Consider the following 27313-nt stretch of genomic DNA (forward strand, 5'->3'; position numbering starts at 1 on the left):
CTGTAACAACCGACCTGAAAGCTCCAGAGGTCTCGGGTTGACCTGAGGGCACGCCAGCGGCTCTCCCACATCAGCAAACCTCAGAGTGAGCGGGGGCGAAACATTAACCCTTGGAAGGCTCTCAGACCCTCACAGAGGTAAGCCTATCGCACTCCGTCGCTTTGCCCGCAGGAAGGGAAAAACTCATTAAAGTTAGATAACCTTAGTTGGACAAGTGGAAAAACCTCCTGCGGACATCCAGCGGAGACGCGAGTCAAAGCCATTTACTAGCTGTAATCATGGGGCAAACTTTCTATAATTACACCTGGAACATTGCTGCTAGCCGTCAGGGTGTGAGTGTGTGTTTGCGTGACTGGGGGGAGGGATTAGCTCTTCATGATGGTTGTGTGTGAATATGCATTAAAATGTTTGTGTGAATGACATAATTCTCACCCTCAAGTAGACTTAGCGGTTATATTTTAATTTTAATCGGCAAGACGGCTACAAATCACATGCCTCATCACTCTCACACATTCACACACCTAGCAAAATGTTCCTGTTCCTCCATTTGTGTCTGTCAAATGTCACTTTTCTTGGATGCTGGCACTAAACTCCGTCATAAGTGTGTGTGCGCACATGTGTAAGAGTGTGCTGGTGTCTGTGTTTAGCAGCAGGTGTGCTGTGTATCTAGACCAATCCTCAAATGTCTAATCTCTTCCCCTGAGACCAGCGGAACACCTCATCTCTGCCAGATTACGTAACAAATGCGTGCATGCGCACACACACTTCAGCAAAGTTTGTTTTCGTCAGAATGGAAGCTCAAAAGCCATTTCATCTCAGTCTGTTTCACCAAATGTTTCAGCTGCCCCGCCAACATTTGCATATAGCATCCCTACATCCCAAGAGGCTTGCATCTTCTGCCGCCCTCATATTTTCATCCTAATGTTTTGAGTGCTTGTGGACCTCCTTTAATCCCCGGATATGGCCAATCGAGCACGTGTTCGCTTCTATAGTGCAGTTCCAACAATGTCCCAAAGCCCAAATCCTTATCTACACTTAATTAAATCATGGCTTCTTTAAACAAAACTATTGGGAAAAAGAGAATGAGAGGAAAATATTGCTTTAAGAACAAAAGGCCCTTCAACAAATCCTCTTATCAGCCTAGAGCAGACACACACACATGCTTGCACGCATGAACACAAAATGCAAGACAACAATGGTCGATTCCCGTGGCTCCAAAGACTCTGGTGATCACTCATTTTTACGACTTTCGGCGCACATTAAGCTTGTCTATGTGAGTGTATACGTTTCAAAATATAAATGAAACATATATGAACATATGAAAGTGAGAGCCTGACAGTCTGTGGCAGTTTCAGTCCTATAAATCTTACAGACATGAATCACTTCTCTAAGCACCTGAAGCAGGTGTCCAGGTGTCCTTCTTTCACTTCTCCTGCCGCTCTCTCACATATCATATTTCATCTTTTTAACTCCTTTCACTGCGCCATTTCTCATATCCTGCTGACTGGAGAGTCACTTCACGGCAGCAGTCGATCTGTTACACAGTGTAACTGGAGAAATTACCCACCCAGAGACAATAAACAATTAACTATTGTTGGCAAGGACAGCGTGAGGTCTTATCTTAATATCTCCATCTTGAAATTAAAAACCATCTCACAAAACCTGAGCCAGTGAATCATGCTTTTGTGGTACACAGCAAAATAATTTCCATCAATAAAGCACTGAATATAGTCCGTGATAGAAAGGATGGCTATAAAGCCGACAGTTTAAAGATGAGAATGACTCTGAGCACTTGGTACACATGATTTTAGAGATTGCAGAGGTTTTCAGATTCAGTTCTCCTGACTCTTTTTTTTTTAAAGATATTTTTTTGGCCATTTTTTTGCCTTTAATGGACAGGACAGTTAAGTGTGAAAGGGGGAGAGAGAGAAGGGGAATGACATGCAGCAAAGGGCCACAGGCTGGACTCGAACCCGGGCCGCTGCGGCAACAGCCTTGTACATGGGGCACCTGCTCTACCACTAAGCCACCAACGCCCCAGTTTTCCTGACTCTTGATCAAGCTTCAGAACAGGGTGACTCTTCAAAAATATGTTATACAGTTTTGAGCAGGTTAATAATAGAAATATTAATGGACACAACCATTATGTATGTGACTTCGCTATTGCTTAAGTTTAAAGGAATACTTTGCCTCTCAAATGATAATTTGTGTATCAATTACTGACCCCTTCTAATGATGGATTTGTGTTGAAAACTCCACAGTGAACGGAGAATCGAAATACAAAGAAAATTCTTGATGAATTAGAGTCATAGGCATCCGTGTTTAACAACAGCAAAACTATATCAAACATCCATCTACAAACTCTCGCACAACTCGTGCAGTATAATCCAAGTCTCATTTATACAGTCATATGCTCAGGACTTCCCAAATGCACAGACTTTTTCGACAGAAACTGAGCGAAAAGTGAAATTTATCTATGCTCTCTTCACAGCCAGACTGCATTGACAAAAACAGTAATTTTACCTCACTGAACACAGAAGCTGCTGGTCGACGACTGCGTCAATCATAAGTTTGTTTGTGTGTTATTGTGTGACCGTGGTGAATCTGAACTAACCATTTAAAACACCAAAGTCACACAATAACAAACAAGGAAGTGGTTGACCAGCAGCTCCTGTGTTCAGCAAAGTAAAATTACTGTTTTTGTCAATGAAGTCTGGTTTTGAAGAGACTGTACCTAAGTTTTACTTCCTGTTCAGTTTCCCATCGAAAAAGTCTGTCTGTTTGTAGAGTACTGAGCATCCGACTGGATAACTGAGACTTGGATTATACTACAAGTTGTGTGAGAGTCTGTAAACAGATGTTTTGATATAGTTTAGCTGTTGTTAGACACGGTGGGTCGCCTATGACTTCAATTTATAAAGAAATGTCACAGTTTTTGGATTCTTTGTTCAGCGCAGGCATGCAAAAAACTTTTTTTTTTCATGAAGTAAACATAACACAGAGCAAGTAATTGACATACAGTCATTTGAGAGGGTGAAATATTCCTTTAAACCTTACAGGATTAGAAGCCTCAATAATACTAAACTAACAGTCAAGATGGACATTTTTGCAGTACAGTGCCACATGAAGAAAAGCCTATCAATGAATCATCACATCACTTTTCCAACTGCTGACCCTTCCTGTGCCCCAAATATAACTGGACATCATTTAAACACAATTTGGCTTGAACCAGATACACCTGGCGCAGTCAGCCATTCACTCGTCAGGCCAAGGTTGAGCACCAACTATGGTCCTTTGGTTGCCCTCCAATCTCCATCATCCCCTTTCTTGGTCACCCAGGCGGGAACGGCCATATTTTATCCCCCTTGGGTGATTGTGTAAGCGCTTATCTTGCCACTCCATCTATCACGTTAACAGTGTTCTGCCCGACTGGAGGACACAGGGGGTCATAAACCGTGCTTGACTCGTCGCCCTACCCTGCTTGCCTGGCACAGGCTCCATTCAGATATTTAGGGATGAGGGGATTGAAGGGTTGCAGCCGGGCTGAAGGGCAGCCAAGGCAGACCCATCGGATTGAGGAATATGCTGGCACAGCAGCAGCGCTCCATCACACACAAACACACATGCTGCGGTGGCAGACGTCAGTGGAGCACAGGGGCTGAATGCCAATGCAGAACGCATGGCACGCCACAGGCTCACTTTACCCAATTACGCAATAGACCTTTACCAGCAGCACGTGAAGGACGATACATTATAGGCTTCATATGGCTTTCTACACGTGCAGAGGTAATGGATTAGGAGCTCGCCATTGCAGTTATTGGCTTCTCACTCTTATGTTTTACAAAGTCAGCATCTAAACCTCCTACTGTGACCATTCGGCTTGACTTTCAGTATGTTGTGTTATTTTGTGCTGACTTTGTTATATGCATTAGACTTGCATGAGAAGATACATATTGAGGATAAAGTCACAGAGCGTGCAAGTTAACATGCTATAAGCAGAATATGATGTCAGCAACAAGATACTGATGTTTATTGCACCGGCCTGGGAAAAAAACAAACACACACACACACACACAAGCATTGAAAAGAACCCATCAAGAAGCACTATAGCATCAATTGCAACTCAGTCCCTTTAACGTCAGCCAAGGTCACTCCCTCACTGCATATTAAACACACACATGAACACTGAAACGTGCATGCACATGGACACGTGAGATGGGAGGTGCAAGGGCGTTAAAGGTAAGAGTGGAGGCGGGATTAGACAGAGGTTAGAGAGTTTTATAGTGCATCGTTGACCCCAATTTAGTGTTTCAGCTCCACTGTTTGTGATGGATGGACTCAGTGGTGTCAGGAAGACGAAGAAGAGATTTACTTGCCAATAATCTGGAGAAGAGAAAGGCAATATAGTGGGATACAGAAAGAAATAAAAACTGATAAACAGAGACGAGTGGCGGGGAGAGAAAGCAGAGACAAAGAAAACAGATGAGGCAGGAAGAAACGGAAGAACATCTGAGAGCGGGGAGCGAGAGAGTGATGGAACATGAGGAAACAGAGGGAGAGGAAAGGAGAGGAGCTGGGCTGCAGTCTGTGGCGACTGATCCTGCTGTGTAACAGAGTGATAAAGCTTGCTCAGCAACATCCCTCTCAAATCTAACCTTCAGGGACCAGCGCTGCTCTGTTGTCTCCACTCTGCCTCCTCCACACTCCGTAAGAGCTCTGCTCCTCCTGACTCTGTATTCATGAGCTGCACTGACTCATTCAGAGCTTGTAGGAATGAATGAGGGTGAGACAGAAAGAGGAGAATGGCAGCAGAGCAGCGTAAATTGGAAGCATGATTACGGGAAGGTAAATGCCCAGGTGGTGCTTTTGGATTGGTGAAATTATCTTCACGGAAGATCCAAAGTATTGTATATTAATGGGTTTGTTAATCTGGCCGTCCTTCATAGCTATTCAGCATTGCGGCTAGGCTTGGATACCATTCACTTTCTTTTTTTTTTTTAAGATATTTTTTGGGCCATTTTGCCTTTAATGGACAGGACAGGTAAGCGTGAAGGGGGGAGAGAGAGAGGGGATGACATGCAGCAAAGGGCCACATGCTGGATCAAACCTGGGCCGCTGCGGCAACAGCCTTGTACATGGGGCGCCTGCTCTACCACTAAGCCACCGACACCCCGGATACCATTCACATTTGTACTGATAGCGGTACCGTTTTTGATACCAGGAATTTAGTACCGGTACCCAGTGATACCTTTCTTTGGTACTTAACCTTCAAAAAAACTTCAACAAGCTGCAGTGGTGATGTCGTAAACTAAAACGCAATTCTGCTCCTCTGCTTTTTTCTAACCCCACACAGAGCTAATCGTCCATCTGTGCTCATCTTGCAGTGATTCTATGTTATACTTAAAAAAGTTATGCTTAAACTATCACTGCAGATCAACGCTGAAGCAGCCATTTCGGCTCACTGGTAAGCTGTAGGAGCTTTGGTAAAGTATTAAGTGTAAAGTCCAAAACTCAAAGATTTAAATTTAAAATTAAATAAATCAGAAAAGCAGCACTTAAGAAGCATTTTATTCAATTAAAGACTTAAACAAATGATTAATGATAAAAAATTGCTAATAGGTTTTCATTTACTCTTCAACTGACGATTCATTTCAGCCTTAACTGATATTTATTACAGATGATACCATTTTACATTTTGACACCAGTTTGTTTTTTCAAATGCCACACAACTGGACTTCCCCTCCTTAACTGATAATAACTTCTGCAATAAATGCAAGGAATTCTGGGATACAAAGCACCCAGCTGCTTCCATAGTGTCCCTGGCTGCGAGTGGAATTTCAGCCCTAACAATAAAATGGCGTCTGCAACGCTCCCCCCATCCACCCTCCTAACCTTTCCTGACCTTCTGTTCTCTTCACCCCTCACCCTTGAGACGCAGCCAGAGCGGCAGCGGATGGAGGAGAACGCAGAGAAATCGGACCTGATGAGAAAGCACATTGCACCTAATGAAGCAGCTCTCCAGTGGCCAAACTCATTACCACAGATTAATGATTTGATTTAATTACGTGGGCAAAATAAGGACACACTGCCTTGTCAGAACACCGCAGGGTTAAAAGGTTGAGGCTACAACTCAGAAGATGGAGGAATCATCAGTGTTAGACAGACTGCCCTTTTATCACATCCACAACTCCACACAAGCTGAAATAAACCTGAGCACAACGTGTGTGTGTATGTATGTGTTGATGTTTACGTGCTGGCCATTTGCAGTATGTCTCATTTGTTTCCAGATTTGCTTCCTTCTTGTCACTTTCCTGCAATAAAGGCTGCAGAGGTATGAGCAAGGCCCTGTCATCCCTCTCCACTCTCTGGCTGGAAACTTAGTTTCAATGAATTATGTAGCGCTCCACCTGGCTATTAGCCTACAAAGCTCAGTCAGCCTCCAAACAAGCCTGGGAATGGATGGCAGGCAGCAACACAACGACCTTGGATTTGTATTCAATGCATTACACCGGAGCTGTCTAATCTCAAAAAGATGCAATCACGTTGTTTTCCCAGCATTACTCAAAAGCCGTGTCATGTTGATTTATGTAACATTATGCTATTCACTCTGACATAGGATAATGATCAATTTCTACACCTGCTGTGTGACAGAGAAAAAATCTAAATGAGCCGTTCCTCTTAATTTAATAACATCCACTTTGTGTCATACGTCAGCACACACTTCAGATTTCTGATGTACTACACTGTACAGTCCAGCTCAATTCCCAAAGCTCTTTGGAAAGTGTGGCTGCAGGTGACAGCTGTATGATAGATGATCTATGCGGCTGCTGCTATTTGAAAGAGAACGAAAAGAGAGGGACGCCACTCTATGTATCCCTGTGGTGCAGGGATCAATTCAGTCATGTGACTTTCCCCCCCGAAAGACAAGAGGAGGAAAAAGACAATGAAATAGGGGGAATGACAGCATTGTCATGGCAACTTGCTGACATAGCAGTGTCTTCTTACAAGTCCTAACCTTACAGTTTTAACCAGAGGGCATGCACGGGGACTGAGGCCTCTCACACACACACACACACACACACACACAGGACAGTGGGACAAACTGCATTAATATGCATGAGTTATCTGGACCAGACCTAAACACACAAGCAGAACATTGTATATCAAAGGAATGTTTTCTGTAAATCCATTTGCTGTGGAGAGCCAGAGTGCTGATCCTCTAATGCTGCAGCGTGTTCTGTACGGAGCGTCTCCAAGCGCACCTTCTATTTTGGTTCATGTATGTGCTGCAGCGCAAAGTGCAGAAGGGTAGGATGAGGAGTAATATAGATCAGAGGGTGTGCTGAATAAAAAATGCTCTGGTCTCATAGCTCTGAAATCACAGGGACACACAACAACAACGACAACAACAACAACAGCTCAACAAATTAAAAAAAACGCTTCTGCGGGAAATCATTTTGTTGTCGTGACAGTGCAGAGCAGCAAAAGTTTTCTACTGTATTTCTCATTAACTGTCACACCATATCTTCAGATGTGATACAGCAGCATTTGCACTACAATGCATTTCAAGAATAAAACACGAACCACTGAAATGTGTTGAAAACGAAGCTGTGATGCATACAATCGATGAGCTCCAGTAATCCCATGTCTCTCGCATAAAGAGGCAGAATACAGAGTTACAGCCGACCAGTCAGAGGGGCGTGGAGCTGTGTGCGTTCATTCTGTAGCAACCTTGTGTCATTTGAATGCGATTTAATGAAAGTAAACACGGTGAAAGGCCGTGCATAATGGCACTGCGCTCCAGCAAATAGGAGGCTGCAGATTTATCACCATATCTGTCCTGCTGCCTTCGGAATATCTGCGAGGATTTAATGAAGTGCAGAAGTATTTCATACAGTGTAAAAGCAGCTGTGGACAACAGATATTGTGAGAATTACTATTAATTCAGAGATAATGCAGACTGATTTACCAGTGCTCATGCTTTTACCACATTAAGATTCTTAATTATGGCCTTGGGAGAGAAGCTGTTATTGTATAAATGTGTTCCTGCATTGAGCAAAAAAAATAAAAGTCTTTATGTACGAATGCTAAGACCAGTCAGGGAGGAAATGAGATGGAAATCAAGGGAGAGGACGCGAGAGGGTGTGGACAGAAAACGGCCAGGAGAAGTCCCAATAGCAGTAGGTAGTAGAGGTAGTAGAAATGAATAAGAATGCAGCGTGCTAGATAAAACTGTTGCAGTTTAAGCGAAGTCAGACTAAACCGACATAAACCCAACTACACTCGCTAATTCTCACTAAGTCAGATATTCAGACATGGACAGAGAAATACATACAAACAGACATCATATCGGCCTGTTTGAGTGAGACGAGTGATTAGATGGGTGGGACTGGTAACATGGAATGATAATCCACAAAAATAGGCACAGACTGATGGAAGCCAGACAAAAACCACGCAGCTCCAATATGGCACAAACAGGTCAAGAAGTCATTTCCTGCGCTGTGTTAAGCCGGCAGATAGTGTCTCTGTGATAATAACATGCCGATTTAGCTTTGCGGTGGCACACCAGTTGGTTGAGCCCTACCAGACTGCTCGGGCACCCAAACAGAGGACAGCCTGAGCAGGCATATAAATATGCCACTGCATTTGAGTGCTCAACGTTTAGAAATCCATGCTTTCCTTGACCTGTAAATTGATTTGAAATGGTTCAAAATCATGACATTTAATTGGATTTCAGTGCTGACTAATGTTATATAGCTCAGTAATTTTGGTAACCCTTTATCACAACTAAATTATTTTTCTAAATTCAATATATTTGAACACTTGAGATGATTTGCACATAACATTTTTAAGAATGTATCTGACTGTTGGACTACCAGATAGCCTTGAAAGCAGAGAGACACAAGATTAAGGTTTTAATTGCATGCTGTTATGAAAACTATAAAACCACAATGGCTGAAATGCTGAGAATACTGTACGTAACCAGTTCATGCTCATGTAATATTAAAAGGTACGAGCAGTCAATGAGCGTTCCACACAGCGCTGGCGTCCCACAGGCAGAACAGTGGGTGGTAAAAGCTTAAGATAAGTATGAAATGTGGGCAGGATGTGAGGAATATTTTAATGGATCAAGTACAGTAAAGAACTTTGATCCTGGTTTGCAGGCAGCACAGACTGGTACAGACACAGAGTCGAGACTTTATCAGCCAGACACAGCCCTACGAACACCAACATCAAAGCCCTTCCAACTTGGAAATCTGCGTTCAGGCCACCCATCGGGCTTCTGAACCACATTACCTCTGAGCATTACAGTTATAAGCCCCTTAAGCAAAGACATGACTGATCACAAGGGGCCCAAAGGACTTGATCGGAATCTTAACTCTGTTTCTCTCCATCCCTTCCCCCTCGAGTTATTCTCCTGCACAGCAAACTACGACCCAGTGACCTCTTCTCTCATCTAGAGGCAGGTCATGTGGCGATGTGGCATGGTACATGATTGATGCAGCAGAGGTGAGGCACGCAATAAGGGCAGGCGACAATCTGATTCATAAATCTACCGTACATGCTCCACTGGAAGATTTTTCTCATGCCTTTGGAAAAATAAGTCAGAAATTGCATCCTCTCTTTTATTGTGGTTTATACCAAAGCTCCTCGCTGCAGGATAGTAGCGCCCAAATCTTTGTCATATTGCAAGAAAAGCCCAAACAGTGATAAAACTTTCATGCAAGCTGCTATACTTTCCTTGCAGGGGTCCCCAAGCTCACTTTGCTAAATCAAATATTTAAAAATTGAGAGAGAGAATGGAGGGCTGGTCTTTATTTCTAGCTGCTCCCCTGCTACAGGACGGACGCTACACTACAGTCAGCCAGTGAGGCAACACTTCTGCTAGCCATGATGAACATGGATATTATTAACTGCTTTAACCAATGATTCAGCCAGTCCACAAAGAAAAAGCTGTGGTAGCAATGACCCTCATCGAATGCAACTTAAGTTTCCAGCAGGCATGGTTTTCCTGAGGGACCCCAGTACAACTTCTGTGTTCGTCAGAGGGGTCATGGATCCTAACTCTGACACCGAGCGACCACTTTCTGCTGATTCTCATGCTGCTGTAAGGCTTCTGGTCTTGCACTAACAGCAAAAGAACACAAATCTGCTGCTGCTGATTGGGGCTGGTGGGAGTAAGGCTGAATGGAAAGAAATCTAGATGAACAAAAATCAGCAAAACTCAACTGGGAACATGGTGATGGAAGAAGAACCCTGCCAGCGATACATATGAGGTCAGTCGTCAGCTGCTCGCTCTGCTGTGCTGCAGTAAAGCGAGTGAGTGGGCCTCTAAATCCATCACTGTCAGGTGGACAAACGCTCTGAGACAAAAGATTTGAGGTCTTAGTTTAGAGAACACTTTTGGATTCAAACTTACAAACACTCAAGTGTGGTTTCTTATCAAAAACTAGTGTGATTTACATGGAATTAATGTTTCTGTTGGTGACTGGTGTGTCCCAGTTGTTGTTTTTGCGTATTTTATTATTAATACTAATAGTGATCAATTCCATTTTACACCGTGGTCTTGGCCTGTATCATTATGGCCAAAATGATAACCATGATTATCTATCCATCCATCCATTTTAATCTGCTTATTCGGGGCCAGGTCATGGGGGCAGCACCCCAGACATCCCTCTCTCCTGTAAGGCTTTCCAGCTCCTCCTGGGGGACCCCAAGGCATTCCCAGGCCAGATGAGATATGTAATCCCTCCAGCGTGTTCTGGGTCTGCCCTGGGGCCTCCTATCAGTGTGACATGCCCAAAACACCTCTAACGGAGGCGCCCAGGAGGCATCCTGATTAGATGCCCGAACCACCTCAACTGACCCCTTTGGACGCGAAGGAGCAGCGGCTCTACTCCAAGCTCCCTCCGGATGTCAAAGCTCCTCACCCTTGTACTACATTCCTGCTTATTAACAAATCTTTGCATCAGTGTACTAATTCAATGCATTTCCTGAGTTGATGCTAGACAAGGACAGGTATTCAGTGAGGTAACGTCGGCAATGTTTTTCTTCTTGGCATTCATTCAGTGATCGCACTACAGACTGTAGTGTTTTTTCAGGTAGTTTAAAAAGTTAGTTGGGTTGCTTTTCTGTGCAGACATTAGTCACACACACTTGTTGCGTATGATTTGTCCTCTCCTAAATCCGAAATGCTCCCCGACAAGAGATGATGACGGTTGGTTTTGCTCGTCTGCAGTCCCAACATTCAGGAAAGTTCTTCACACGATGCTGCTGCAGAGTGCACATATAGTGAACAGCTCTTTAAAAGTGGAGGCTGGCTATTGGTTTAGAAGGTGCTGGAGTTGATATGCAGCAGAGTTTTTTATAACCTGGGCACACATTATTTTCATTTTATTGTGGGAAGCCAAAATCGTGATCGTAATCAATGTTAGATTAATTGTGCAGCCCTACATTGGTCTGGGTTGACAGTCAATTCTGATTGGCTGCAGAGTGTCCATTAATTCCTGATTATGTCTGTTCACTGTTCTAAATTAATGCACTGACTACACAGTATCACAATCTTTGTATGTGCAAATCTTGACAGAGATTTGGGAACTGACATGGCTGCACATCTAGCTAATCTTGTTGCCAAACATACTGTCAAATCATATTTACTGTGTCAACTGTACGCAATGTTATTGACTTTGAATCCTGATAGCATCATGTTAGCTTTCTGGCTCACAGCTGAGCCAAAGGGCTCTATGAGCTGAGGGAACTGGAAATATCATCGCCATCATTGCCAAGTCTAAGGTCCATCCTATTTGCTGGAGTAGTAAACAACGTTGTCATTGCACATGAACCTTATGGAATGGCAGTGATTATTGCAGGAATTAGTCAAACCCTCAGGAGATACACGGGAAACTGAGTTATGGCTTTTGAAAAACTTTAAATTTTAATTGCTAAACACATAAAAATGTAAATGAATGGTCATATTTTTTTTTCTTTGGCAAGTGACCATAGTATAAGTGGGATAATGCCCTTAGAGGTGCCCATAATGAAGAATTAATAAGACTCCAAAGACAACTGTCCTTCATGCACTTCCTGACAATGGACACCTTATGGGACATTATCCCCAACTTATTTATTGCATCGGGGGCTTGGACCACGTTATACTTGCTTGTAAGTCTGGTATTTTATATACTCCCTTACACTGCATTGGAATAAAACTTTGCTACAGTGCAGACTGAAAGCACCTGTCGCTGACTGATGTGGCTCAATCATGACTATTTATTGTTCTCAGTGAAAGCCTGTGGCAAACAGCACTGTACACACTCGCATATGTTATTTTATAAACATGAACTACTGAATATTGTTAGTGTGAGTAAATGATGATTCACTTTTGATTTTACCATCATATTAATATATATGATGTATATAATTCTGTTTTCACCAGCCCCCAGAAAGGTGTTTCTGTGAATGCTGTGCACAAAGTAAACCTACTTTGTTGTTAGTCAAGACGAGAAAAGTTCTCACCATCCATGCTGGCGTTATAAAGTGTTATTTATCAGACAGCTGGAAATCTATTTCGCTCACTCTTCCTCATGATCTCCCCTTGTGACAAGCCAATCAAACCAACTCAGTTCTCTTTAACTGGCTTACTGATGGGATGTCATTCAAAGGCAGAGCCTGAGAGAAATGTGCTAATTCCTTTGTGCCTCCTCCCTTTCATATGACTTCACTTTCTAATATTTCTCAGAAGTCTTTCACACACTGCCACATTGAGTAAATCCCTTTGCTCTCTACTTAATTGTCTAATCCATCATCCTTTGTGGATTTCCATCCAAATCCATCTTTCTTTGTAACTTTTACCCTCAGTCCCTTTACATAATGAGAGCAAACACACAATTTTAGCTCATCCTCTACTAATTGCTTCTAATGAATGACTTAAAGGGGCATTTTCAACATTTTCTTGCAATGAAAACTCCTCTGTAGACAAGTTTAGGTCAGTATGCACCTTGCAAATGTACAGAACATGCACAGCCGAAGCAACAGGCAGGTACAGAGTCTGCTGTAGTGTGGAGCCTGCTATTTTTTCCACCACTCTCTGGTCGAGCTGTTAGGTCAACAAATTGTTATTCCAGGTTAGGATTAGTCATCAGATTTGTGAGATTAAGAGTGCAAACAAGGTTTATAAAGGCATTCTAGGTGAAATTTGAAACAGTGTGAGTCATTGTGGGGAGGTAGACTGGGCATTTACATCCTCAGTTGAAAGTAACATATGTTATCAGGCCAAATTTGCTTCATTCTCAACCTCTGATTGAAGCTGTACGCCATGCAGCCAATCTGAGAGGACCATTATTAGCGATTGGACGAATGTATCAGCTATCTGTGATTGGCTGAGTACATCACTGACTGTTTTTTGTGGTGCTAATTTAAAGGTCTGCCTCCATAGAACAAGTGAGAGATGGTGCTCAGCGGGCAGCTGGCAAAGCACTCAAAGTGTGCAGATAGGTCTGGCTTTGCAAGACTACTCAGCGACAGAATCTCATTCGGCAAGCTAACCCTGTAACACAAAGAGGCCAGAAAAAACAGCACGGAGAGCCAGCGTATTTTCACTTCTAACTTGGTGAATTAAGGGTTTATTTCGACCAAACCAGAGGTAGTGAAAGACTAACCAAGACAGTTTGGGTGAGTTTTATTTTGTCTTCGTCACATTCAAGTGTGTTTAATGATGAGTTAGGAGAGAAACCTAAATTCAGAAAGTACATATTTGCATCATTATGTTAAATAAGGAAAACAGATGTACAAATATATTCCTTTCTTGGCATTTTGTGAGTTTATTTTGACTAATCATTTGATTAAAAAAGCTATGAGAGCTTGGACCTGGATTTTAACATGTTGCCAAACCCTAATCCTTACATTACTTCTTGCCAAAACACACGCACACTGGTGGAGTGCTCCCAAATGTCGCGTCAAACACACCAAGTCTGTCACCACTCTGTGTGTTTGTCCATGCATACATAATGTTCCAGCATTTGAGAGGGTGGCAGATAATCTTTCAGCTGGTGAGGGGCCATGAATGGGGCATCTGGGCCGGGGGTATAACTACATTATACTAGCGACTGAGTGTGCGTGAGTGTATGTGTGTGTGAATCCATTAGAGGAGTGAGTACAGGGCTGAGGTGTTAGTTTGCCTCAAGCTTGCACCTGCAGCTTTTCAGCCTCTCTCATTGACAGACATGGCACAGCAATCTGGTCCATGGTGCTTAAGCGATGCCCCCCCCCAATCTTCAGCCAGTGCCAAGAATTTGGCCGATTCATCAGCGCACCCTCCTCTGTCCAATTCCTGCACCAGCTACTCCCCAAGAGGAAAATAAAAAGGCAAGAATGCTGATTCCAACTCAACTCCACAGCCATCAGCTCGTTCCTTGCCTTCAGGAAACCATAACAAATATTTAATATATAAAGACATATTCTTAATCATATTCACCAGCCTTCTTTATGCTTGAATGTGTGTTTTCTGATTCTGTGTCCTATGTGACTTTCATTTCCTTGGCAACAGTGAGAAAATTGGATTTGCTGGTATCTTGAAGGATAAAAGGCTAAAAGACTATATTAATAGCTAAGCTTATGTGATCTTAACCATGAATCTGGAATACTCTGATTACTATTTGAGTGAATATAATTACTGTGGCACAACACGCAGCAGATGGAGTGACTACACAGCACCGCCCTGCTTTCATTCACATCATTTGCTGTTAATGCAGGTAAGAAAAGAACTCAGTACACTGTTCTGCAGCAGAGGTGCCTCCTACACACTGTGACAGAAGTCTGTGGAGTCAGTCTTGACAATGACGGGTCAGACTTCCCTGCAGTGTCTCCGCACAGGCACAGATGTTCAAATACCACTGCATGCTTGCAGGAAAAGCCACGCAACACAAAACCCTGCCTCCTGCAAACACTTGTGCTCACTCCCACCAACCCCCAAAGCCCTAAACCTCACCCATCCCCATCTGCAGGTGCACACACACACACGCACCCTGCCAGCTCTAAACAGCTGCTCTCTCACCATTTACACCCTGCTACCAACTACTAGGCCCCCCAAAATGTAAAACACACAGCCACGGGGATAGAAGCCTGACAAAATTAGCATTAGAGCAGCAGGCTTTGGAAAATATTATAAGGTACCTGTGTCTGGCTGTTAAAAGATTCCTACTGTGTACTTTAAATAAACTTTTCTCCCAAACATCCCACAACAATGAGCCAACTCAGTCAGCTAAAACCAGTGGACGACTCTTGTCAAAACACTGTCTCTCCAATGAGCTGTATCGCGGTTACGTGTTAGCCTATTAGCCCGAGTTACATAATGCACAACCAGCTTAACGCTACATTTAGTGGCATAACGGAGCTTGGCAGAGCCGCTACAACAGACACAAGAATGTGCACGGCGAGATTCGCCCCAGTCTGTACGCCTGTCAGGCTACATTTTTTGGTCTTAGTGCATTATTTTTCAGCATGTCTGTATGTGTCTGAGTGTGCATGTGTGTGTGTGTGTGTGTGTGCGCGCGCGCGCGCACGCGCAGCGATCCCACAGGCTGGGGTTGGAAAACGTTTAGTGTCGTGCCATTTATTTCCCTCAGAGTGGGCTCCTGTCCCTCCAGGAGCTTGACACAGATGGGTCGGCTATATGCAGCCAGCACAGTAGAATAGCAGCTTAAGGTCAGAAGGTCAATATAAGGAAAAAAAGGACATCCAGTGTATAAAAATGGAAGGAAATGCTTTAATTTTTCTTACTAATGTTGCTTTAGTAAGCAAATCTGTTTGGATGTCCATGTGGAGGTCACCATTTGTCGACATGATCCTAATATTTGTGAATGAAAGCACATTCTTTCCCAAATACCAGAGCTATGTTTGTGCTCAACATGTTCTTACACTTATGTAAATGCCATTAACACTTCTCCCTCCAGCAGCCCCTCCTCCCTCAGTCTCCATCTACGCAGCACAGGGGTCAAGGAGAACAATAGCCAGTCCACTGCTCCGAGGGCATAACACGAGAACGGAGGAAGATTTTTTTTCCCCCCATCTCTGTAGCAAAACAACACTCCTAACAACACCCTAAAGGCTGAATCAACTTGAAGGACGGACTGAGCTGAGCAGATAAGACGCACAAGATTGAGAGAAGAGAGCATAATTCAGCTTGACATGCATGTACAGGCAGTCTATATGCAGTATATGCAACTATTTGATCCAGATAGAATTGACACAGCTCAGATATGTCCAATCCCACAGTAGCTCACTCAGAGTTTCCATCTTTTTAAGAATCCAGTGCTCGATAGCGACAGTACCCTCTGTGTCGATAGCCATTGCAGGACATGCTGTACCCCTGGCAACAGATAAACATCTGGTAATTATTGACAACGACTCATTTCCTGACTGGACACAACAGGCGAAGGAAGGGCATGTTTCTCTTCACAATGCTGATAGGCTTAATCAGAGAAAATACACAGAGAGGCTGCAGGTTTTTGAGTGCTTTCAGTCAGCAGAGATGAAACGGCAAAGGACATCTGAAGTGAAGAGGCCTCTTGTTTTTTTGTTACAGGCCGTATAACACTTAAAGGGGATGTGGCAGCTCGGGGGAGATAAGGCAGTATTAAAGCTATCCATCTAGACAGGAAATATAAAAAGAGAGAAAAATGTGCTATTCGCAAGTACAGATGTCACATTAAGATGTGTTATAAATTAAACGTTTCATTTGTGAATGAGGCACTGTAATTTGTTCAAACTGACGGACGCTGTTAAGGCAATCATGTAATCCCCAAGACACTCAATTATGAGTCATGGCTTCGTGGGTGGGGAAGGTATTGTCTGCGGTCCTGAGATATTTGCAGCACTGTAGACCAAACACACTAACCACTCAGTCATAAAGTTACCCAGTCTGAAAATCTACGTGACATTTCATTTTTCAAGCTGATTTCTAATGTATAGATGTGAATGAGAAGTGACAATCCCCTACTGTGTTTCTGTCCAGTGACAATTAAACCACTTCAAAGCTATTTTGGGGTGTTATTTCATTTTAACCCGAGCCAACAAGAGCAAGGCATCAAAGAGGATTTTGGGGGGGGGGGGGGGGGGGGACATGAACCAAAGAGCCAGCAAGAACAAAGAAAAATTGTCCATTCCTTTCCTGCATACCTTTAAACAAAAGGTTTCTCAGCGTCACTGTGATCCCGAAAACCTCTTGTGGCATTTCCCCAGGAACCTTCCCACACTGTCAAAACAACCCGGACACAACGCTAAAAAATGGAAGAAGTCAGCAGCCAATGAGACTGAGCAATGACTGCACTACAGTTGGTGCTGTAAAGACCCCTGCCTCTGGAAACAAACCGACTCCCACACTTGCCTTATTCTATCACTCCTACTCTTCCTGCGGAGTGATTAAAAGACAAAATGTCTGTGAGGAGTGCAGGTTGGTGGAGATACAAACAGCAGTAAAAGATTTCGAGGCACAGACAGAGTCATCGGTGGCACAGGATCAGCCTCAGAGGGGTCAGCGGTTCAATGGGGAATCACAGTAGTAGTAGTAATAGTGGTGGTCAGAGCTGGCAGCCCTGCAAGCTGCAGCTAAAAAGGTCGCCTGCTGCTGAGTAACCCTGAGGGCCTGTGTGGACAACACAACCGAGCGGAGGGAAAGCGAGTAGAGATATTTAAAACCTCCTTGAGGATAAGCCAAGGGGACAGTGATGAAACAGGACCAGCCTTCTTTCTATATGTGTGCCAGCCTCTGACGGGGCCCAAACATGTACCCTAACTGATTCTGAAATGTGATCTGTCAGCCTGGAGGGGCAGAGACAGAGCGAGCGCCGGGGGGAGGGGAGGTTCTCTAGGGACGTGTGTGTGTGTGTGTGTGTGTGTTTGCTTCTGTCAGTGCACAATCTGCATTTGCTTTGGCTGCTGGGCAGAACAGGACACACAGTTTAATGGAATTGACTTGAGTGAGCACAGAAAAAGGACGTGCTGGGGCCACGGCTGATAATCCTCAACAAAAAATAAAAACACAGGAGGTAATAGTGAACTGTTCATTCCTGCTTTTTCCTCTCTAATCTGGAGGGAGACACACACACAAAACGCACTTCAGGAGAGATACTGAGAGCAACTGTTCTTTCTAAATCTGTCAGAGGGAGAGAGCGGAAAACACACCCCTTGTGCTTATGCGAGCGTGTGTGTGTGTCTGTGAGTATCAGAGAGCGCAGACAAGACCAGTGTTCAGGCTGTCTCTGCGGGTGTTAAAGCTCCTCTCTTCCTAAACTGGGCACCACCTCTTCTCCTCCTCTTTAGTAAATAAACACCACTGTGTCAAACTACAGCTATGTCAGATCTCCTTTTATTTTCATGGGAACATTAATAATGCACACGCACCAATAACACACACCAGTATATCCGTTTCAAAGTCATCTGCACTGCAAACTAGTTAATGCAGAGGCAGTGGGACTTTGTCAGCCAGTAGGAATCTATTAATCTTATCCTGCGTGTAGACAGGGTGGCTGTGTGTACAGGAGATTTGTATGCAAACAGGCTGCAAAGTCTAGACGATAAAAAGAAAAACAGGGAATTAACAAAAGGGCTGTGACAAATTTTGGGTATATTTTCAGTGGACACCTCCTCCAGAGGGTAATGTGGACATGCAGACAGCAATCTAATCAGAGATGACCTCTCCGTTCACCCGACATCAATAACAGCTTCTCAGCATCATTAGCTTGTAAATCACAGAGGTCGTCAGTGAGGCGGGGGTGGAAGGAAAAAAACGCTCCCTCTCATAGCTGGAGGTCACAGTCACTGTCCATGGCTTGTAAGGGATCAACAACTCAATGAGGAGAATCGAGATTATATTGATCATTTAGATCTGTGGGTCACTGTGTAGTCAAATCACATGGAGATGGTGACGGAGACCAGAGGAATCAATCAACAGCAGAGACAGCAAAACAACAACAGAAGCTGATTTAAATATGTTTGCTTCCAGTTTATTACAAATTGTTGCTCAACTGAACAACAGAAACCTCATCTAACGCAATGAGCCACCTTTACACAAGATGGAGTGGCTCCTCAGAGAGGGGCAAAGACAAACGTTCACCATAGTAACGCCAAGAATGGTATGTTGTAAATCTGTCAGAGCAGAAAGAGAACAGACTGAGGAAAAGAGGCAGAAATGTGCAAACGGCAGCTACTTCCACACTCGAGCTGCCAGTTCTTGTCTTTAAATTCTCTAGGAGTACTACAAAACCACAAAATCCTAAACAGAAATCTACAAAGCCAAATAAACAATTCCCTCGTTTCACCATTTGCTCTCAAAGTACAGTAAAAGAGGTAAAGTTCAGATGCCGTGCCTGTTATATTACCATAGCAACATGGGGCCATAACTGGGAATTGGGGCGAATGGTCCGAGGGAATGCCCTACTGTGTATGCATGCGTACACAAAGATAACATCCTGACAAAAAACCACACACTCTCTCTTTCTCTTCCTCCAAGGGCACCAGAAGTACCCCTCAGTTTACACCGCATTGTCCTACTAAAGCAAGCAGCTCCTCCCCTCTGAGCCAGCGTAAATTGAGATGGGGTTTACATTCATGGGAGAGGGGGGAAAACCATCTCGAGGTAATTTCGGGGGAAGCCTCCTCAAGATATGGGTAGCCTATATCTCCACAAAATTAAGCTAGGAAAATATGAGGATAGCTTGGAGGATTTCTGGGTGAATGGGTTCAGAAGTGCTCCACTTTCCCTTCTCGCAGGGGGAGGGAAGGGGACTGAGTAGAGGTTAAAAATCTACGTTTCAATGTTGACTCTAACACTTGCCCAACAACATGTTTATTTAGGGTGAAATAAAGAATTATGATGTCTGGAGGTAGATTTCATCCAAACTAAACATACTGCGTTACTGGAGTGCAAGGTGAAGCGATATCATGGTACTACGGTATACCAGGGTAGTTAGAAATCCCGAAGGTAAGGTTTTCAATACCGTTAAAAATACAGACACTCCAGTTTCTACTGAGCTCAAAATGGAGAGGCTGTAATGAGAACGTTTTCATGTAGTTCACATTGCGTACCACCAGAGGTCAGTCTGGCGCCACAGCAGCTGAGCTCACTGTAAGTGGTGGGGATAATGCTACAATTGGGGGTGTGCCATATCATCTTATTCACGATTAGACCAGTATAATTTTTAAAACAATATAAAAAATTCTTATCGCGATACTCGCAATATTCTGACTTGTTGACATATTGCCGTCATACTGTCAACCACGGCAACAACGAGCATAGCTGGAAGCAAAATTATTGCCGACTCCGCAGGGGTTTCAAAAAGAGGAGCAGCTTCAGTAGCGCGAAATAAACAGTGGCGTCCTGAATGTTTTATGAACAGCCCCGGACTTCTCAGACTCTTTTAGTGAGTTACCCCTCACAGGGAACTCATTCAGCGGCTCCTCTGGCAGCAGCACAGCAACTCTCCCTTTCCTCTCTCGCCGTGTGCACGTGTTATGAAGTAATTTTGTCATAAACCTTTGGTAATGTAAATATACGTGACGCTCACAGCTTGACAAAAAATTACATATATGTGAATGTGCGATAGTTCTGGTATCATAACAGCCTGTCACAGGTTACAGCATGATGATTAGAGGAGAAATGGCAGAGCATAAAGGTCCAGGTGGGAAAACAACAAAACAAAACACATTTAGAGTCTGTATTCACAAACTGTGCCTTTAAACAAGCCGTCTGGGCTTCTGGGAAGTTGTGACATCAAAAAGATAAAAAGGCAGAAACTGCTGATACTGTTTGGTTACGGTCATTTCCCAGCTGCAAAGATCGGAGCGAACAGATGTGGAAGACCCAGAAACGCAACCAATCTTAACACGTGGGCTTTTCGAGAGGGAGGCTTAAAGAGACAGGCGCTAAAACAGAGCATCTCACACAGAGGGTGAATATAGGTATATTCAGACAGATAGTCTGAAAAAAATAAAGTGTTTTTCGAACATTAAAGCATGAAAACATGTTTAAGTCGAAACCTAAAATACAAGTATAAACCTAAAAATGACCATCATACGGGACCTTTAAATCTAATTTTAGAAAAACTGCCAATGCTAGTGGTGTTCAATGAATGACTATGCCTGTTTCATAGGGATGTGTTCTTTGTGTTTATGCTAGGGATATGCTGCTACGTAGGAGTTAAAGAGTCAAAAGGCTGCAGATAGATTACACTGGAGGATCTAATGGTCAGGGGTTTAACAACACAAAATTAACCACTGCCATGAATATTTGCATATAAACTATGAATTAAAATCTAACAGTGTTTTTGTGAATCAATACAGTATCACTAAACATAATATTGCGATACACGAGTATACTAATATTTTCGTACACCCCTACATACTAACATGGCAAGCCAGCACTACCTGGACTTCTTCATCCGTGGCTGACTCATGCACCAAATACCAGAACACGCCTCAGAGAATGTCAAAGATAAAGATGTATTCAAAACACCTGAATAATACAAGCGGAGCCCAGTTACCATGGTTATTGTGAGAGTCTGATATACAAATCAAGGACATTTTCTCCACTTCCCCACTCCATCTGACATGTCAGAACATGTTGCCGTTTTCCCAAACAATGCATTGCTGGAAGACACAGATTATCCCTCTGGGAGTCCTCTGAAAATAACCATCAAGGGCACAGCAGCCGCTTTTGATGGATATCTGTACACAGGGATGTCTTGACTGTGATGACTCAATGGGCCTTAGGAGCTCAGATGCGTTTGCGTTTGTACCATGGCGAGGTGAAGGCACAGCAAGTCTCTGTTTTGGGGTTGTTTTCTCCTTGTTTTCCTCCCTGGTTCAATAGCTCTGCTGCATTGGCTCCCTGTGACGCAGGGATCTGATCAATACTGGGTCTCGGGGGCAGCAGAGCAGGCAGCGAGAGGACTCTACACAGAATATGCTTCATAGACTGTGTAATGTTGGGATCGGGGGCTGGTGTCATCACTGTGGCTAATGCTCTGCAACAATCTCTGTTGTTTTTCATCCACCAAGCATATTGAAACAAGTAGTTAATGAATCAGTCGATGGATCAACTGAAAAGTTAAATCACAAGATCACAAGATAAAGCTGTTTATCAAGCAAAAATGCAAATATTCAGAGGATAATTTTGCAGATTAATCCATAATATAAATCAACAGATAAACTGATGACAGTAATCATTAGTTGCAGCCCTACACACAGGTCAGTGGGACAGTGACCATCTGTGTAAAGACACTGCACCAGATTGAGGGGTGCCCCATGTCCCAATAACCCAACTACAGTGGGGACACACAGGAGGATTACTTCTGCAACCATGACCTTCTCTATGAGCTCTGCGGAGTATGTGTGTGCATGTACAGGCCATCACAGCCAGCACAGCCCCAGCATACCAGATAAATTACAGGATACCTGTGAAGAAACGTACAGATGATTTGTGAAGGAATACAATCTGCTCACACTTAAACACACCAGAAACCAGTCCTTTCTGGCTAAACATGAGAGCATGCTGCTTTACTGCTGCCAGCCTGTGCGCACACACACACAAGCCTGAGGACACAGCAGTATTACCATGCACGCGCGCACACACACACACACACACACACACACACACACACACACAGTGCAGGACCATTAATCATAAGCAACCCAGTTCTGCTTCTCGCACCACACTCCTCTCATGCGCTTCTGGCCCAAGGTTGACTTTGCAGTCTCTGTATTTACCTCAGTGTGGTGCAGAGGTTGCATGCCGTGAAGATTAAATCAAAAGGACAGAGGGCTGGGGGGGTGATGAGTGCATTTTTGAACTCTGCGGGCATACATGCATGCACATTCCCTCCCGGTAAACATCGCAAGACCAGACCAGTTAAAAGCTGTCTTTTACATCTATCAAAATGCAAACATCTGATGCATTTATAGTGGGAATGAAATCAGCAGGGATAATTGACACTAACTGTGTTACAGGCCAGTAACTGTATAGCCCAAGGGCACTGCATCCTTCAAGTTACACATATAAGAGCTGCACAGTTTGTACTGTGGAGCAAAACTAGTGAAACTGCTCAAGTCTGAGAAGCAGCCTGTCTTCTATTTATCCAAATAAATTCAGCAAGTCTGGAATGTTTTTGTGATGTAACATTGTTCCTCCACGTTTTATAAATGTCAGGGAAACAAAATGGATTACAGGACGTCTTACCCAGGTAGAGAGATGCATTTTCTTTCTTCACATTGTCGTCCAGGTAGGTGGGCCCCAGGGTGTAGATTGGCGTGGACCCCATGCCCACAAGTATCTGAGCACAGATGAACAGAGTCACATACAGGTTGTGCTCATTGCCCTCCTGGTCGCGAGGGCACGATGCCACGTCGAGCTCACGCCCACTGCTGTTGCAACTCAAACAGAGGCCTTCACGCCCCGTTGATGAGTTCATCTCCTGAATCTGGTACGGTGGTGAGATGAAGTGGGGCAGGGAAAACAATGCTGCCCCCACAGCGATGACCACACCACCTACAGCCAGCCAGCGCGGCCTCTGACCTCTGCCCCCAAAGTAGGAGATGAAGACCACCACCAGCAGGCTGCCGATGTCAAAACAGCTGACCAGCAGGCCAGACTCAGAGCTGCGCAGACTGTAACGCTTCTCAATGGTGGTGATGACACTGCTCAGGTAGCCCGAAACCATCAGGGACTGAATGAAGGTCAGGTAGCACATGCAGAACAGGAAGCAGCGAGAGTCTCTTAGGATGACCCGCACATACTTCCTGGCTGGGATGCGGATAAGGCGGGTGAGAGAGAAACCAAGTTTTTTACCCCCCGAACCTGCAGCCCTGTGGCCCTCCACAGGTAATGAGCTGCTGAGCCCCACCATGCTGGAGGCAGAGGGGGAGAAGTCTGTCCTGGAGGAGGGAGTCTCTGCCTGGCTTGAGTCTGGGGTTTTTGCCTGGAGCTCGTTGCCCTCCTCCACCGCCACACAGGTGTGGGTGGTGTTGACCAGCCGAGTCTCCGCAGACTTGCGATCCGGCTGACAGGGTCCATTCAGGATGGGTAAGCTTTTGGACTTGAAGCAGGTCTCTGGGTCCATGTACTGGTCCTGGAGCTCACGGATCTCCAGAGACTCAGACAGGTCACTCCCCATCTCATCGTTGTCCGATGAAGTCATGTCGCAGCTGGAGACGTGGCTCCTTTCTGTGCTGAAGAGTCGGTCAGTAACTAGTGCCACATGAGGGCAAAGTGGAACTGCTGCTGGAGAAAAGACTCTGCCCTGCCAGTGGGACTGGGTCGGACTGAACCCCTCTGGTTATGTGCATGTTTTGTTCCACATAGCCATTCACAGCAGCTCCTCTCTGTCACCTTAGCTCCAAAATATTCTTACAAGCCACTGGCCACTGGTGACATCATGACTGGATACAGCTGAACATCACCCCCCTAACACTTCACAATATTGTCTAATGTGTGAACTGTTTTTAATAAATAGTTTCTAATAATAAAAAAGAAACATACAAATAACAAAAAGGTGATGTCTTTACAGTACTCCCCTAATTTATGACCCCTTGTAGGTGTTGCTTTTATGGCTCTTTGTTAGATAGCTGGATTCATAGGGGCTTTTTGTTTCCTTTGTCCCATAGCTGTGCAGCATCCTGGGGGAAAAAAGATAAAAACATGAAATTAAAATATTAACAAATATCAAAAAATGGCTGATAGATCAAAAACAGACACATTTACATACAAACAAAACGTCAAAATATAACCCCATTCACTTCTGGCATTCTGGCAATACGTCCACCCTGGATTAAACCGGTCACTTCACATCGCTTAATTGCTTAAAACGAGAAAATATCCCCCCAAAAAATAAAAAATAACCTCCAGGAACAAACAACCGCATCGGTGTCAAACTGTCGCAGCGGGTAAGGCTCAATAACAGCCAGCTTTCCTTTGTCAAAACGAGAAATATACCTAGAGAACAAAAGACCACGCTGTCCACAAACGTCTCAGTCATGACTTTGAAAAGAATTAAAACCTCGGATTCAGCGCGAGACATTTCTGAAATTAAGCGACAGCAAGTCTTGGCTTCGACTAAAACGGCGACAAATATTATTTGGCATAACTTCTGTGAAAGGCTAGAGGTGCAGGAGGCTGTAATACTCACACAGGACAGAGGGAGGTAGCCTGTTGTTCTCCATGGAGCGGCCACTCAGTGAATGAAATCTGTTTAATGCGGATGGCTGCTGCTGCTGGTGGGCACGTGCTACCTTCAGCGGCTGTCGGAAATATTAATATTCAGAGTTGGGGGCACCAATTAAGCACGAAATAAACGCTGAAAGTGTCTAGTTTTGATTTCGCCAGCTCATAGGATTAAAAATAAGAAAATTAAAATGTTATAAAAAATAATATAAGTGGCGATTGAAGAGAAATATTTGGTCAGAAATATGTTCATCTATTATACAGCCGATAAAACTTATCATGTATCTTTTTACGTGTGTAACTCACCGTAGCTTTATGCTACTCTAGCTCTAAAATGTTAAAACAATCACCAGAAAACACGTTTCCGACTTCTTCGCTGTATTTTGTACACAAATACGCTAACTTTTCTTCTCAACCGTCGAGCTACAACATAAACCCAACGAGGAGAATCTACATTGAATGTAACAAATGTGGGGGTGATTGTTTTTCACACCAGCTATACTGGGACTTGTAGTTCCTTTCGCGAGTAAAGCGCGCGTTCAGCTCACTATTAAACTACATGTGAAGCTGAGATAAGTAGCAGCGAGTCTCTGAGACACAAGCCATACTTGATACTTCTGGAAATACTGTTGCATCCATAATTTCATTCAGGTAATTTCAACTACACTAACTCCAGGACTTCATATACCAGCATGCTTGTCGACCCATATGCTTGCTTGTTTAGTACGCTACGTCATTCAGACAGCTGGGACCCTTGCTGGGACCCTTGCTGACCCAGCAGTGATTGACTGGTCACAGGCTCATATAGACAATGGGTTTGTGCCTGGCACTCCTCTGACGCAATATATAGTAATTAATTGTCCAGTGAAGTCAGTTTATTTTTTTCAGGGAATACTACCATTGATTCATTGATGTAAAGTACTTAGAATATATTAATACACATTTTTAAAGCTGAAACTATGTGAAATACATTTCCATTTAGACTTGTATTGAGAAGGGAAAATATAGATTTATGATGGATATTGTAGCCTTTCTTCTGATGGCCATTGCAACAGTAGGTCTACTGGGTGCATTTATAAGGTAACAAGAATGATTTGGAGCCATATAAATAAAGGTATTGATTCTGTTTGTCTGAATAAACATTAACGCTTGACATGTTTTTTTAAAGGTTAAATGTCACCGAATGGAGATTGAATGGAAAATATCTGTGCTGGCAGAGAATTAAGATCTTCCTTTTTTGTGGAGAGAGTTGACTACCAGTGCCTGTCAAATGGATGGATGACTTTCCCCAAGGTCATTAATTCATTTCCTGGACAAGGTAGGCTGGGTGATCAATCCCGCTCCTCCTCCGCTCCTCATTCTGATGCTCTTCGGTTCCTCCGCAGAGGAATACCATTCGAACAAAGCCTGAATGTCAAATTTCTGCTTCACTTCACTTCTCAAATGTCTGATATATTTGGGATGTCTCCTAACATTAAAATGCTTTTTTTCTCCAATCCTAAAGTGACACACACGCTTAGCTTTCCCCCAGCTGTGTGCAGTCCACCATCTCACTGGTGACTGAGAGAGAAAGACTGTCTCTCAGCAGTCAATCAGAGGGATCAATGAGAGGCATCATGGTCCATCATAGAGGCCTCTGTGGCCTCTGTTCGGGAGTTTTTAATCTCTCTCTCTGGCTATGGGCACGCAGCAGGCTAATCAATACCCCAAACCACCATGAATACACAACAGCATAAAGGGAAGAGGGGATTTATTCAGCAGATAGTGGCACTGAAGCACTACGGCAGAGCTTTCATAGCATCTCTGCAAGTATAGATACAGTAGGAAATATAATATTTCAGGCACATATAATGTTGAATGTTATGTAACTGCCCCATATTTAAATACACCTGGCAGAGACAGGCTGAGTATTTTTGTTGTTGTTTTGGGGTTTTTAAATCATTTTTTATGTTTTTCTACCATCTGTTAGCTAAAATGAAATAAAAAATAATTTAATTGCAAAACATAAGACAACTGAATGGGCCTACTGGTCACAGTCCCAGGGGCCCCAAGTGTCAGGGGCCCCACTGGCCTTCACCTGCAAAATGTCACTCAAATTAACAC

The 27313-nt window shown here is 43.8% G+C and overlaps 1 protein-coding gene across 1 annotated transcript in view; it reads right to left on the reverse strand.

The window, feature by feature from the left end:
* The window catches only part of slco5a1 (solute carrier organic anion transporter family member 5A1), a 50308-nt gene extending 25039 nt beyond the window's left edge, over positions 1-25269 (reverse strand). The window contains exons 1-2 of the mRNA XM_033639154.2: positions 25176-25269; positions 23231-24666 (exon numbers count right to left, since the gene is read on the reverse strand). Coding sequence (XP_033495045.1) covers positions 23231-24188 — 958 coding nt within the window. The 5' untranslated portion in view covers positions 24189-24666; positions 25176-25269. The remainder of the gene's footprint in view (positions 1-23230; positions 24667-25175) is intronic.
* Positions 25270-27313: the final 2044 nt, after the last annotated feature.

This window comes from Epinephelus lanceolatus, chromosome 20, assembly GCF_041903045.1.
Source record: "Epinephelus lanceolatus isolate andai-2023 chromosome 20, ASM4190304v1, whole genome shotgun sequence".
NCBI classification, from domain to species: Eukaryota; Metazoa; Chordata; class Actinopteri; order Perciformes; family Serranidae; genus Epinephelus; species Epinephelus lanceolatus.